This window comes from Molossus molossus, unplaced genomic scaffold (genome assembly GCF_014108415.1).
Source record: "Molossus molossus isolate mMolMol1 unplaced genomic scaffold, mMolMol1.p scaffold_m16_p_23, whole genome shotgun sequence".
Taxonomy (NCBI): domain Eukaryota; kingdom Metazoa; phylum Chordata; class Mammalia; order Chiroptera; family Molossidae; genus Molossus; species Molossus molossus.
In genome coordinates, this window is record NW_023425359.1 from 12,522,424 (window position 1) to 12,537,453 (window position 15,030).

The 15,030-nt window shown below is 46.5% G+C and overlaps 1 protein-coding gene across 10 annotated transcripts in view; it reads right to left on the bottom strand.

The window, feature by feature from the left end:
- Positions 1-15,030, bottom strand: part of SMYD3 (SET and MYND domain containing 3) — a 552,423-nt gene that overhangs the window by 111,357 nt on the left and 426,036 nt on the right. For all 10 annotated transcript variants that reach the window (XM_036277707.1, XM_036277710.1, XM_036277709.1 and 7 more), the window contains one exon: positions 11,266-11,376. In XM_036277707.1, the coding sequence (XP_036133600.1) occupies positions 11,266-11,376 (111 nt within the window). The remainder of the gene's footprint in view (positions 1-11,265; positions 11,377-15,030) is intronic.

Below are 15,030 nucleotides of genomic sequence, written 5' to 3' on the forward strand. Positions count from 1 at the left end.
CTCTGCTCCCCTTGCACTTCAAATAGGCTTCCATGAAGAAAACTGTCACACCGAACTGAAGTGTGTACCCGCTGTCTGTCTCCACACTCAGATCTCAGTGCGCCATTTGCGGGAAGGGGCACGCTTTCCATTTCAGGGTTCCCATAGTGAATTACTGTAAGCCTCGCCTCACTAAATACTTGAGGAAGGATGAAAAAGAGGGAGAAAAAGAAGGAAAGGAAACATGCAAGCAAGGTTGCTGAAAGACTGGTCAGTGGGAATTACGGACGAGTGATGAGCTCAAGGGGAAAGCCAGGCACACTTGTCTGGAGCACTAGCAGAGCCTGACTTCAGAGGGTTACTGCTGGGCCAGAACTGAAAAGACTCACTCTGGCCCTGGACGGTTTGGCTCAGCGGTTGGAGCAGTGACCTGAGGTCCAGAGAGACCCGGGTTCGGTTCCTGCTAAGGGCATGTACCTCGGTTGCAGTTTGTCCCCGGCCCTGGTTGGGTCGTGTGGGTGGCAGCCACTCGATGTGTCCCTTTCACGTCGATGTTTCTCTCTTTCTCTCTCCCTCCCACTCTATCTGAACAAAATATCGAAAAATGTCCTCGAGTGAGGATTAAAAAAAAAAGACTCACTCTGACCACAGTCCTTGTGAGTGTGAATCGGGGTTCTTGAAGCTAATGGTTTAGTCTCTTCGTACTACACTGACCTAATCTCACCTTCCCAGGTAGAAGCGAAAACCAGTCCAGGGTCTTGGACAAACATTATAATTAAAGTGTGCTAAATTATCCAGCAATAAAACAAGTCTAAAATATATATACATTTTCTGGTTTTATTTCTATAGCTCTATTATTCAAAGGGCTTGAGAAATTGAATAAAGATAATATAATAAGCATTTAAAAATGAGGAATAAAGTGATCTTTCGGGAAAAAGAGTAAAAAATGGAGTTTCTGGACCAAGTGACTGCTTTGCCTTTACCTCTTGCTGCTGCCTCCACACCTAGTCGCCCCATCAAGAATACTGCCCCGGAATTAGGATACCCGGATTTCCTGGTCCTGTCACTCAGTGAGTGAGTGGTGCAAGTCATTTCTCCTCTCTGTGATGTGAAGGTATTGACCACATGCTTGATATTTCTCCCAGCTAATCAAACTCAATGGACTCCTGGCATACCACTGAGCCTCTGGGGTATCTGCTTACGGATCTAAGTAGGAAGTATGCTCTCTTGGGTCCACCTTTTAGACTCTGCAGGTCTGCAATCAACACGACAAAGGAAGAGCCCCCTCTGACCATCATTTTAGCAGGTTTTGGGGCGAGAGTGTGGAGAAATGCATCGGCTCATCTGCCACACTTTCTGGAGCCCGCCGGCTACTTTTCAGAGTGGAGGACTATCGAAGTGGAGCCACACTTGGTAGAGCGTCATCCCCAACCCAGAGCCGCATTATATATTCTCCCGGCCCTCACCAGCAGCACCGATTCCCCAGCCTGGTCCCTCCAAGGAGGCAATGTCACTGCAGGGGGCTGGCTGTGACTGGGGAACTAGTGACCCCAGCAGTTACCATGAAATTCACTCTTTAGTTTGCGTCTTCCCATATTCCAACAGTGAGGTGTTAGTGGGAGTTTGTGGGGCCCAGAGCTCTAAGCATCCAAAGGTTTGTGAAGTCAAGCACATCCTATTTTTAGGCTTTGGGCCAAGTACTGAGGATCGAAAGTGTCAGCCTTCAAGTTCACTGTTGAGCCCAGCAAACAAATAATGGGAAAATGTACTTTGCAAGTAAAATAAAAGTTATTTTTGAATGGCACCTGTGCCTTTAATTTGTAAACAAAGTAAGGCAATGAGAGGATCGGATACCCCACGTCCCCCTCCTGACTTCTGGGGCATCCCTCCTGCTGTCACTGCAGGCCAGCTACAGGCCTTGGGCAGAGCCCCGCTGCCCCCTCCCACGGCACAGCCCGGAGCCCTGCAACTGCCGGGACCACTAAGGAGGCCTGTTTCCGGGCTGGGGGCTGAGGAAGTGGGGGCACTCCCTGCTCGGTAACGAAAGGGAGAAGTGGCCAGAGAAGCCTCGTCTGTTGTCCATCCCATGGCGTTTCATTATTTCTGTTTCATTGTGAGCGAGAGACTCCAAGTGTGGTCTTGCTCACAGAGTCTGAACAGTTCCTATGTGGCAAACCCGAAAAGATGCATCGCCTCGCTTGGGAGAGAACTGGAGGGAAGAGGGAGTCCAGGATGACATCACTCTATCCAGGGGTCTGGGAGAAGGGGACAAGCGAGCTGGCATGCGCCGTCTTTGCTGCCTGCTTGTCAGCCTGAAAACCCCCTCCCTAGCACAGCCCCCCACAGACCCCACACCTGTACCCGGCTCCCTCTCCCCACACACACCCCTTGGTGCGAGCAGTGTCAGGAACTGTAGGAGTGAGCAGGACGGCATGAGTAATGACAACGGGCAGTCACGTAGCCCAAAGTCTGGACAAAGGTCAGCTCACTTCTCAGGAAGGACAGCCAGGCTAGGGAGAGGGGGTACATCCAAGGAGAAAACAAGAATGAAAAACTCCTACCACCCCAATGCAGGGACCACTAGAAGCACACAGAAGGCACTAGAACAGAAAAGGGGAGGGGGGACAGAGTTTACTAAAAGTTGGAGCAGGAAGACTTAAAAAGCTATCAAGAAGATCATGCCAGCAATTCAGGGACCCTGGTCAGCAAATGATGGGAACTGAGGATGCCATAATTCCTGGAATTTTCAATATAAGCCACTTCCTCAAGTCATTCAATAACAATAATGGCTACCATTGTTGAATGTCTACCATCTCCCAAGCTATACTCACATTATCTAATTGAACTTCAAAGCGGCTTTGCCAGGTATAGATTATTCTCATTTTACGAAAGAGAACACTCAGACCCAGGCAGGGAAACTTGCCAGTGAGAAATGGTTAGTAGGCAGCGGAGCCAGGACTCACTGACTCCAAGCGTGAGCTCTACGCCCTGCATCAACTGCCCTGCTACCCACCCCTCAGACTTGATCTCTCTGGCTCTAGTCACTGTGTTACAAGTAGACGCTCTAGGACTAGAACCCAACCTCTATATCTAATGCTGCACCCTTTCTGTAACATCCTTCTGCCTTAAGATACTGATTCAGCAAATGGCGCTACAAAAATGGGACATGCACATGCAAAAAATTAACCTTGTACCATATATAAAAACTCAAAATGGATCAAAGATCTAAGTGTAAAACCTAAAACTATAAAACTCCTGATAGAAGACATAGAATAAAAACCTTTATTCTCTTGGATTTAGCCAAGATTTCTTAGACTGGGCATCAAAAGACTGAGTGATCCATAAAAGAAAAATATTAAAAATTCTATTACATCAAAATTTAAAACTTCTGCTTTTAAAAGACTCTGTCCAGAGAATGAAAAGACAAGCCACAGACTAAGAAAAATATTTATGAGACACATATCTGATAAAAGACTTGTACATATATAGAATAAAGAACTCTCAAAGCTCCACATGAAGAAAATACCTAATTGCCCTGGCCGGTCTGGCTCAGTGGTAGGAGCGTCAGCTTGTGGACTAGGGAGTTCCAGGTTCAGGTCTCACTAGGGCCTAGCGGCTAAGGGCATGTACCAAAAAAAAAAAAAAGAAAGAAAGAAAGAAAGAAAGAAAGAAAGATTTGAACAAATCTATCACCACATAAGATATACAGATGGCAAATTAAGCTCATAAAAAAATACAATGAGAAAATACATACATAATACATAAAAAAGTCATGAGGAAATGCAAATGAAAACTACAAGGTGATGATATCACTACACATCAACTGGGATGGTAAAAATAGAAACAAAAGCTAACAAAATCCAGGCCAGGGAGTAATTGAAACTCTCATTCATGGCTCAGGAATTCAAATGGCACAACCACTCTCGAAAGCAGTGCCAACGTCTCACAAAGTTAAACATATATAACCATACACCCAGCAAGCCTCCTACTGCTAGGTGTTGACCCAAATGAAACGAAAATGTATATTCACACAAAAACCTGTATGTAAATGCTTCCAGTGGCCCTACTGATAACCACCAACTGGAAAAGAACATAAACATCCTTCATTTGGTGAGTGGATAAACAAACAGTGGGTAGCCACATAATAGAATACTGCTTGGCGACAAAAAGGAACCAAATACTGATGATACATTTATAAATAAGTGGATAAAAGAACACAGTTGAACACCAAATGCATCGTGCCAAGCGAAGGAAGCCAGAATCAGATGGAGCTTGGGGCAGTTTACATGACATTCTGGAAAAGGTAAAGCTACAGTGACAGAAAGCAGATGAGGGGTTAGCAAGGTCTGGAAGTGGGGGGTGGGGCTTGACTACAAAGCGGTAGGAGGGATTTGGGGGGTGATGGGCTGTTCTGTCTCTTGGTCATGGTGGTGGTTGCAGACTGCATGCATTTGTCAAAGCTCACAGAACTGTACCGAAAGAGAGTAAATTTTACTGAATGCAAATTATGCTTCAATGTTTAAATAGTAAGACAGGGAAAATTTATCTGTTATTCGTAAAATCTGAGACAGCCCAATGGAGTAGTTAAGAATATAGACTGTGAGCCCGAAAGCCCCGGTTACCTTATCTGCAAAACGGGACTAGGCGCAGCCCACACGCACATGAGGTGGAGATGAATGGGACGAGGCGTGTAAGTCACAGAGTACAGTGAGCATCCCCAAAGCGCTAGCAGGTGCTGTAGCTTCTAATATTCCCCGAGGAAGACCACCTCTGTCTACAGCCCTTCTTGCACACTGTGTGCCATGTGCTGGGCTGGGTACTGTGCCTGGTGCAGGAGAAAACATACTTCTGCAGAGACCGAAACCAGAAGGAAAGAATGTGCGAGAACCAGAAAGGTTGTAAGAGGGAATCCATGCCACCACACTGTGTGGAAGGACCCTCTCCTCATCCCTGGGGTGCACTTCTGGACAAACCAGAGCCACATGGAGAAGTCTGGGGAGCGGGCTGCCTTTTCTCCGGGGAGCAGGCAGCATGGAGGCTGCGTCCTGTGATGTGGTCAGCAGTGGATTCCAGGGTGAACGCAACAGCTTCACTGTTCATTTCCCAGCCAACCTCGTGGCCCACTGTCCCATGGCCAGAAGCCTCTCCGGCATTTCATGGTAACACTGCAGACGGCATTATGTGGTTATGAAGTCAATACATTCCTTCCCTCCCTCTGACATGAATGACAGCCAGCACTGCATTCTCCCCAGGGAACCCCATTCTTCCGGTCATTTGGAGAAGCCAGACATAGGTAACACAGTCAGTGACGTTCGGTTTTGACTGCTTAAAAACCACACACACACACACACACACACACACACACACACACACACACATTCTTCAGTCCCCTGCTACAGCTTCCTAATCTTCCTGAAGACAAGGTAATTCGGTTCTGAAGAAAACTCCAGAAACAGGAAACATAGAAAACATCTAACCTTCAGCTTAGAGGGTCAAAACTTGATATGCAAAACAATTCAGAGCTGCTTGGGCTCATCATCCCGCCATGAGGTGTTTCTGCTAACAATTAATTTAACAAAATAGAGGAAGGAGGCAGAAAAAATTCTTGGTTTACTAATGACCTTTAAGTAATTGCTCATATTTCAAGTAGACGCGAGTTACCATGCACACTTTTCCTTGGGCAGAGAACGCTCATTCCTTTGACTACAGCTTTAACTCGGTTCTTTTCGTCCTTCGCAGAGAATCACTGCTTCTTCCTGTGGCTCAATCCCGCTCCCGGCGACGTTCACAGCTGATGGAGGGCAGCGCAGGAAGGGACTGAGGCGGTTCTCGCGGGGTGAGCCCTTTCTCTGTAGGATGCTGGGCTCCATCACGGCCCCCTAGCTCACAGATGTATGGGGGGGGCTCAGAAGGGATCAAAGGGAATTCCAGATTACGAAAGAGGGCCTCAGAAAAGAAACTGAAATAATTACCAGAGACAATAGTTAACACTGCTTTGTTTCAACAGAAGACAATAAGAGGCAGTGGACTTAGAATTGTGGCATCGGGGAATGAGACGCTTATTAGGGCTTCCCCCCTACAGAGCCACTTAGTGAACTGTTTTCAGAGCAACTCTGCTCAACTCCCTCCACAGAGGCCTGCGGTAAAAGGAGACGCAGGTCCCACGCCTGCGCGCAGACAGGCTGGCCCCGGGAGGAGGTGCCCATGGGCCAGAGCGCTCGGGAGAGCAGATCGCTGCTTATCCTCACATGTCCCTCTGCCTCCAACGACCTGAATTCTTACCTATGTACTTGGCAAGCAAACTACCGACGTCCAATCAAGATGTGGTCACTTCAGACTGAAGTGCTCCCCTCTCCAAACCCAGAGCCATGCTAAGCAAAATATAAAAAGAGAAACCAAAAATAGCTTTCCAAGGTCAAAAGACAAGCTACACATCCCCCGGACCACAGGCGGAACAGAAATGCACAGCAGTGAGCTAGGCGGAAGCTAGGGCCTCGCTCTGGAAGCAGGGAGTAGAGGCCCCAGTTCGGTTTCAGTAGTTAAACGGGGATAAAAAGGCTTCACAGGAGAAAGGTGAGTCGAGTCAGCTTTAAGCTTAAAGCCGGGGGAGGAGGTGAAACTCCCTTGTTTATAATAAGGAGGCAAAAAATTTAGGGCTCATGACCTGTTCCTTGAGCTAAATGTTTATAAGGAGCTGTGGGCCTGGACAGGCTAGGAGACAGGCAGAGCTAAGATGCCATCACCTAAGCAGCCGGAACTATGACAGCCAAAACACTGCTGTGATGCAACAGTTCCAAAGGCCACTGAGCCAGGGTCTGAGCTGGGGCTGAGGGGCCTGGGAGAGGAAAGTACAGGCTCCCAGACTGAAGCGATGAGCACATGGAGAGAAAGGAACAAAACCGAAACGAGCCCCCAAATGAGCCTGCTGTTCCAAATTCTAAAACACTCAGGGAACCGCAATGCTAAGGGAGGTAACCAACAAAAACCAACAATCAGAACACGATTTCAGTCCAGTAAAATAAACGACAGCACTGACTGACCACAGCTTAAAACAAGCATGACCAGGATGCTCAAAAAACAAACAACAGACAGGCGTGCATGAGAAGTAAGAGCTAGTTGGAGATAAAACATAAGCCGGGAGATACAGGGGAAAAGCGAATCTGAAGTCCTGGAAATAAAAAAGCAGTCATTAAACTAACTCAATAGCAAAAACCTTCCCTAGGACATGACTTAAGGGAGCTTTAGTTTTTGGGAAACATGGAATAAATTCCTGAAGCCAACAGGGTTGTGTTCAGGGAGCAGGGCTTGGGCAGAAGCAGAAGGAAAGCGTGCTAATTAGTTTTCAAGGGGGTGCCAGTACTTTGACTTTTCAAACTGTTTACATGTATCACTTTGATAAAAATAAAAGTAGAAACGTTAAAAGACTGCAAGAAACAACAGGAATGACAGATTACCTGAAGGATACGTAGTCCTTGTTCCCTTCTAGACAGCCTACAATCTACCATCAGAGTGATAAGGACCTAGAACATATATTTTTTCACCTTATTACTTCTTTCATTAAGTTATAATGTGAGATTATGTCGAGCACCCACATTGAGGGATATTCTGAGAATCCGCTATTTCCGTTGTGGAGTTCTGGTAAGGATGCTGGCCGGTCAACCCCAGGGTTCCCCGTGAGCACCTCAGGCCACAATGCCAGGGACAGCTGTGCTGCGGCTGAGGCCCCGGGTGTGAGCTTTGAAATTAGTCTTCTAGCTTTGGCTGCTGGGAAATTTAGAGTAAATTTGTGATTTATGGCTTGTATATAAAATCATATGGCATGCGTTCTGGGTACTAACCTGCTTTCACCTTATTTCTTGTCTCTATTTCACAAATCATAACATGTACTGCTGTTGTATGATACAGGAGTGGGCAAAAGTAGGTTTACAGTTGTGAGTATGAGGTTTATTCTTGAATTATTTCTTTATTTATATTATTTATTTGTATTATTTGCCTTCTTCTTATTGTTGTTATTTTTGTATACTTACTTATGATTTATCTTTTAGGTAATGTCTTTTTCCATACAAACAATTGTAAACCTACTTTTCCCCTCCCAACTCTGTATATATGTGTGAATACGTGTGCAGGTGTGTCTGTGAGCCACTTCAGAATCTTTTGGGTGGGGAAAAGGGTAAAATTAGATAAAACAAGTTGAAAAGAAAACAAGAGCAATGAGAAGAGGGGAAAAGACAAGAAAGAAGTAAACAGAAAAGAAACAACGGCATTTGGAGCCTGGGGTTATGACTTTGGAGGACAGCGAATGCCCAGGTAAGAGTCTGAAGTTGATCCTGAAGACTCAAGATATTGCTGAACACTGTATACTTCTGACATGGAAACGGTGGTACCTATGTATGTATGTATGTAAGTATGTATGTATTTTTTTAGCCTCACCTGAGGACATTTTTCCATATTTTGTTCAGATAGAGTGGGAGGGAGAGAGTGAGAGAGAGAAACATCGACGTGAAAGGGACACATCGAGTGGTTGCCACCCACACGACCCAACCAGGGCCGGGGACAAACTGTAACCGAGGTACGTGTCCTTAGCAGGAATCGAACCCAGGTCTCTCTGGACCGCAGGCCGACGCTCTAACCACTGAGTCAAACAGGCCAGGGCAGAAACGGTGGTATTTAAGAAAACATTATACAGCAGTGTGCAAGCTGTATGAAAGGGAAGAAACTGCAGGCCAGGTGACCAGTGAGGCCTCTTCAATCTAGGAGCGGGGCAGCAGGGCTGAGAGCAAATTCATAGAAACTGTTTTAAAAGAAGGATCAAGTGTAACAGGCTTTAGGAAAGAAAAAGTGTCATGGCAGGTAAATAAGGCTCCCCCTCAAACGTGTGACATCCAGGAAGCCCGCTACCTATTACCCACAACTTATGGAAACAATCAATTCCATTTGGTCAGTTCTACTTCTATTGCCTTGGATTTTGACCCGGGAAAGCCACAGGAGAAGTCAAATCATTCCAAAACCTCCTTTAGAGATAAATTTTACTTCTTTCAAAAATTAAGCTGCTGCTGATTGCAAATGACAACTAACTCCACACATGTCAATTACACCCACTATTAAAAGTCCTCTTGGCTTCCTGAAACATGATACCCTGGCGTCCAGGCACATGTACAAGTAGGCACCTCATAAATATTGCATGATGTAGAAACCTGTTAAGATGAATTTTCTAGGTTCCAAGAACAACAGAAAAATAAGCCTGAAAACTTGAAATCTAGGAACTGAAGTAAATTTATTTTTGAACTAATTTTTAATTTATGATCTTTTGGGAATGCACTAAGCTAAATTTACTTCTGTTATTTTTTTCAAAGCAAATCAACAGCACAGAGATTTTAGAAGGGATATTTATATCGCTAAACAGAAGATAATTCTCATATAAATAGAAACTTAAAATACAACTGATGAACTAACTGAAATCAAGTTTACATTCTCATGTAAATACATACCCTATGCACTTTCACTAGGAAACATTTCAGGGAAACAGGAAATCACAGAGCTGGAAGGGACCTGAGGACCATCCAGCCTAATTCTTTTGTATGACATACAGTATTTGTCTTTCCCTGTCTGACTGACTTCACTTAGCATAATGCCCTCAAGGTCCATCCATGTTGCTGCAAATGGCAAGATTTACTTTTCATTATGGCTGAATAATATTACACACACAGCATTGTAAACACACAAACACACACAGCAACAGTGCTGTAAACACACACACACACACACACACACCCCACCCCCCCACCCCACCCCCACCCCCCATCGGTTCTTTCTCTGAAGCATCCTAATACAACACTAAACAATCTGAGTTCAAAGGAGGAAGAACGTGGTCTCCGTGGATACGGTAGCCTGCTTGCCACTTGCTAACCGAAGGCCATTCACAACCTCCTTCTCCCTGTCTTCCTCTAGTCCAGTGGTTCTCGACCTTCCTAATGCCACGACCCTTTAATAGTTCCTCATGTTGTGGTGACCCCCAACCATAAAATTATTTCGTTGCTACTTCATAACTGTAATTTTGCTACTGTTATATCTTAGGCGACCCCTGTGAAAGGGTCGTTCGAGCCCCAGAGGGGTCATGACCCACAAATTGACAACTGCTGCTCTAGTCTAAAGGCTGAAAAGCGAAAATGCAGATTCTTCACCTTTCACAGCTAAAAGCATCATGGGAGCCAGTTCAACAGTAAGATGCAGGTGGGGAGCCCTAGGAGGGCGTCCCTTCGTTCTCTGCTTTTCACTGCATCTTCTTTTTCCTGTCTAGAGCTTGGACACACTGAGTGGGGCTGGGGGCAGCAGTCATCCTGGGACTATGAGGACAAAAGGCACATGCTAGGGATGGCTGAGGAGGAAGACAGAGGATTCTGGGTCTGTGATGAGATCTACGAGAAACTGCTCACCTTGGGCTGTAGATTCTCCACAACTCGAGACAGAGATACCATACCTACTAAAGTCAGTTATCTGTAATTTGTAGCCAAGCCCTTTCCTAATATACTATGCTAGCCCCCATTTTCAACTACAACAATAAACCAAAGGTGAACATGACCCCAATGTTAATAAAATACAAGCACTCATTCAAACATTCTTTGAGGGTCTGCCATATAGACGTCACATAAGAGGTACTAACTCCAAAGCGTTCCCATTCCCGACCAAGGAGGTGGGCGGGCAGCCAGCTTGCTGCCTGACATTCCAGGTTAGTCTGCGGAGAAACCCAGGGGATCCCCTGTGATTCTTGTTATGCTTTCAAGGGACAAAAGGCTAATGCTCAAGTAGATGAAATCTTGGCGAACTATTAGTAGTGGATCCAACTTTTCCCATTTAATTCGCTAATTTCTAAAAGTTCTTTTTAATAAAAAACGGATCACATTCACGGATTCTCACATCATCAGAATAAGCTCAGGGGCCTTTCTCATGCAGTGAAATCAACGTGTCTCCATCCAAGTTGGCCCCAGAGGTCACGGGAAGTCATGATACAGAGGAAGGTATAATAGATTTAGTCAAAAGGTCTACATTCCCTGTAGACTCTAAGCTCCATGGGTCCTTGCCTGAGATTAAACCTCTTACTGCTTGGTTGGTGACAGCAGTTCTGGTAAATGAAATATATGCAGCAACGTGCAGTCTTTTACTTACTTCTGTTTCCTACTGAGCACCGACAGTCATTTACTTTTGGATCAATGAAATAAGGGCGGAGCTCTCTGAAAGGTCATTAGGCTATTCCCCGGAAGTGCTTCCAGCTGGTTCCACACAACATACCTTGTCCTGCGTCTGGCACCGGATACAGTCACAGTCAAAGCAGTACTGGTCCCGCAGCTGCTTGCGGCGCTCCTCACTGGTCATCAGCATGTCCAGGTAGCAGATGGTGAGCTGCGGAGGCCAAAGAGAAAAGGGTCACATGGCTGCTGTGCTCATTTCCTTTAACAAATGGTTATCATTACTATTGCTAATTATTAAAGTAAAACTATTTTTATTATACACCAAAAAGTGTAAGAGAGAAGATACTACTTACTCATAGTGTCTCCATCCAAATCACGTGTAAAATTTTTCTTGCAATGCCTTCCGATCTTTGTTTTATGGTGAGCACATGTATTTCTTTTAAAGAACTGAGCTCATTAACTCTAGACACTTGGACACCTTACCTTTTTATTCAATGGACAGTAAAATATCAAGAGCTGTTTCTATGTACAGTGTCACTAAAGTTTGGTTAATACATTCTATAATCACTGCTAATCAGAGAAGCCGAACTAATCCTGGCGATCAAACGGGGTGGCAGGCGATGTGGCCAGATCGCCCTTAAATCCTCACCAGTTCTATAGCTGCCTCGTGGAACTCAGGACAACCAGATCTGGCATCTTTGCCAGAGACTGTTTCTTACTTGTGACTAGATTCAAAAACAAAGTGGAATAAAACACAGGGAGAATTTACCGTCAGAGTACAGTAACTGATGGACACTCTTAAATGGACTTTCCCCGACCCTTTCAAATAAAGACAGATGAAAACCCTGGGTGAGCAGGCACACTTCAAGGACTTCTCAGCTTTCTCTCCAGCCCCATGAGTCCACTTCGAGATATAGGTCTTCAGGTAACACCGTGATGTTTATACATTTCTCACTTGAATAGATCCCCTAGGTGCTGAAGGTCTAATTCAAAATATACCAAATCAAACTCCTGACCCCCCTCCGCCCCGATCTGCTGCGTCTCAGTTGGAGCCTTTCCAATCTGTTGACAGTAATTCATCTTTTGTATTATCCAACCTGAAACCTTGGCATTGTCCTTGGCATCTCTTTTTTTCACACCCCTAACCAACCCACCAGGAAACTCTGTGGCCTCAACTTAACAATGTATCCAGAACCAAGCACACTCTGCCTTTTCCAATGCTACCATCCTGGTCGGAGCCACCATCACCTGCTGCCTGCAAAATGCAGTCTCACAGCTGCGCTCTTGCCTCCTCCTGGGCCCCGGCACGCCAGCCCCTGAGGGATGCTCTGAAAATGGAAGTTGGGGTAGACCTTTCCTCTGTTCCAATGCCCCAGTGGCTCCCCGTTTGCTTAGAGGCAAGGCCACGTCCTCTCAATGAACCCCCCAACTCCAAGTGTGGCTCCTGGCCAATTGCTGGTCCACGGTCTTACTAGTCTACCATGAAATAAGTCAAGAAATGCAAAGTTAACATTTATAGCAATTTGGTAAGAGACATTCTATGTGCCTCTCATAATAAAACACTGGACTTCTGCTTTCTACATTTTTAAAAATTTCATTCGCCAAATAATTCATTTTCATGAAATTTCACAAAAATATTAGTCTGCAATGCATTAGGAAGAAAAAAACTGTTCCTCAGAACAGGTGGTGAGAGAAGCAGAGGCCTCACAAAGTCCATCCCTGTTCCCTCCCTGGACCCCCGTTCTCCCCACTCCAGCTGCTGCCTCGTCTTCACACACACCCCTCAAGGCCGGGACACTGGCTGGTCCTCTGCCCTCTCCCCATCTCTTGGGTTCCGATCAAATCTCATGCTCTCACTGAGGTCTAACCTGAGCGACCCGATTCCCAGTGCACCCCGGTACTCCTAACTCCCTCACCCTTCTCTAGTTTTTCTTATTCTGTAACACACATCAGCTTGGGACATACTGCATAAATTACTTATTTGCTTTTGCATGTAGAAGGTAATTATGGGGGTCTCCGTGGCGGGGGAAGAAGGTGGAATGGGGAAGAAGGTGGAATTAGTCACTGAGGGACATGACAAAAGCTCCCTCGAGCAAACACCGTGTGGCTTTCGCAGGCTTAAAGGCAAGCCTCTCCGGGCTCCGAAGCACGACCGGACTTGTCTGCCAGCACACAGGGCAGAGCCGCCTCCTCGGCGGCACAGCACAGCTCCAGGGCCTCGCTCACGCAGGCGGCAAGGAGGCGTGGTGGCCGGCCAGAGCTGTCAAGGCCCCCAGACCCCCACCAGGGGGCCAGAAGCCACAGCCTCACCTGGCAGGTTGGCTGTCCAGCTCCTCACATGTTAGGCAACTAGAAAATGTGGCTCCATACACAGAAGCAGAAGGACCTGCCCTTAAGAAACATAGACAATGGCATTGTTGGGCCTCTGCTGCGGGCTGGGCACTCACCTGGACAGGCAGCATGGGACAGTGCAAACCAGCCAAGGTCCTGACCCCTGGGGTCTGCACCCACCTCTCTGAGTCAAGCCTGATACTCTTCTTACAATAACACAGCTGCGTCTCGTGCGTCTGGCGGCTGTGGGAGACGAGCTTCTTCCGGAGCTGCCAGCACCCTCAAACCTAAGCACTCAGGCCCGCGCTAAGCCTGTTCTGTGACCGCTCGGTTCCTGAGGCTGAGGCCACAGCCACGTGCTAGACCTTTCTCTTGCTTCGTGACCTGAAGCCAGGGCTGCCTCCGAAGTGCAGAGGCACATCAGGCAAGCTCCTCGTGTGTACGGAGAATACTCGATCCCAAATTCCAAACAGCCGAGTTCCAAGCACACTTTGAAAATCAGCCTATTACTAGTACGCTTGGGACAGTGCGCACATCCATCTTCCTTCGTGAGGCTCTCAGATCCCTGGTCTCCTTAAACGAGGTGAGAGGGTAAAATGAGCGGATCTATGATCCCCGCAGGAAGGCTCCTGACCGCTTCTCCCTGCCCGTGGGAGAAAGGCCCACACGGGCTCCCCAGCTCGTTCTCTGTCCGCCTTTCTGGTCTCAGCGCTTCCCCGCGTACCCCACCCCCGTCTGTCACAGGGAGGCGCACTGCTACGCCCCTGGAACAATGTACAGGACGCCAGCGCGTGCCATGGTCTCTGCCTCGGCGGGCCAGTGCCCCGTCCTCCACTGCCCGCCCCCTCAGAACTCTGGTCCCTCAAGCCGGGCTCAGAGACGCCTCTTTCAGTGAAGACTGCCCCATGCCCCCTGCCGCTCCTCTTCCCGGCACCGAGGTTCACGAAACACACGGTGTCAAAGATGAAGGTCTCATATTCACATGTGGGGGAAATGCCCGCTGCCAGATTACTCGCTGGTAATGACAGCTCAATCATTTTATCAGCCAAAGATGAAAACTTTTATTAAAGACTCACTGACTCACTAGTTTTAATGGAGAATCTGCTCACTAAATGCAGGGCTCATTTAGTGGAAACATACATATAAAACTTTACCATTGATCGGTAGATGCTTTAATGGAATAGAAGAAACCGCATTAAAATGTTAATGCCACTGACCACTGCTCTGCCATTGCACAGCTCTTAGGAAAAGTGCAATAAATCATTTCCAACAGCAGAGTAATATCATGAAGTTCTTTTCTGGACACTGAATGCATTGCTCACTTGAAAATCTCAAGGCAAAAGGAACCCCTTTTCCATGAAGCCCATCTTTTCACTTATGTACACCTGCATGGATAATATGACCAAATTAGAGAGAGACTTTGTTTTCATTTCTGGACTTACATTGCCACAATTATAAATTTTTATGCTAATACTGGCTCTGAACTGAAAAAAGACTTGGAAAATTCTGTTTTTACAAAGTCAAACCTGAGTGT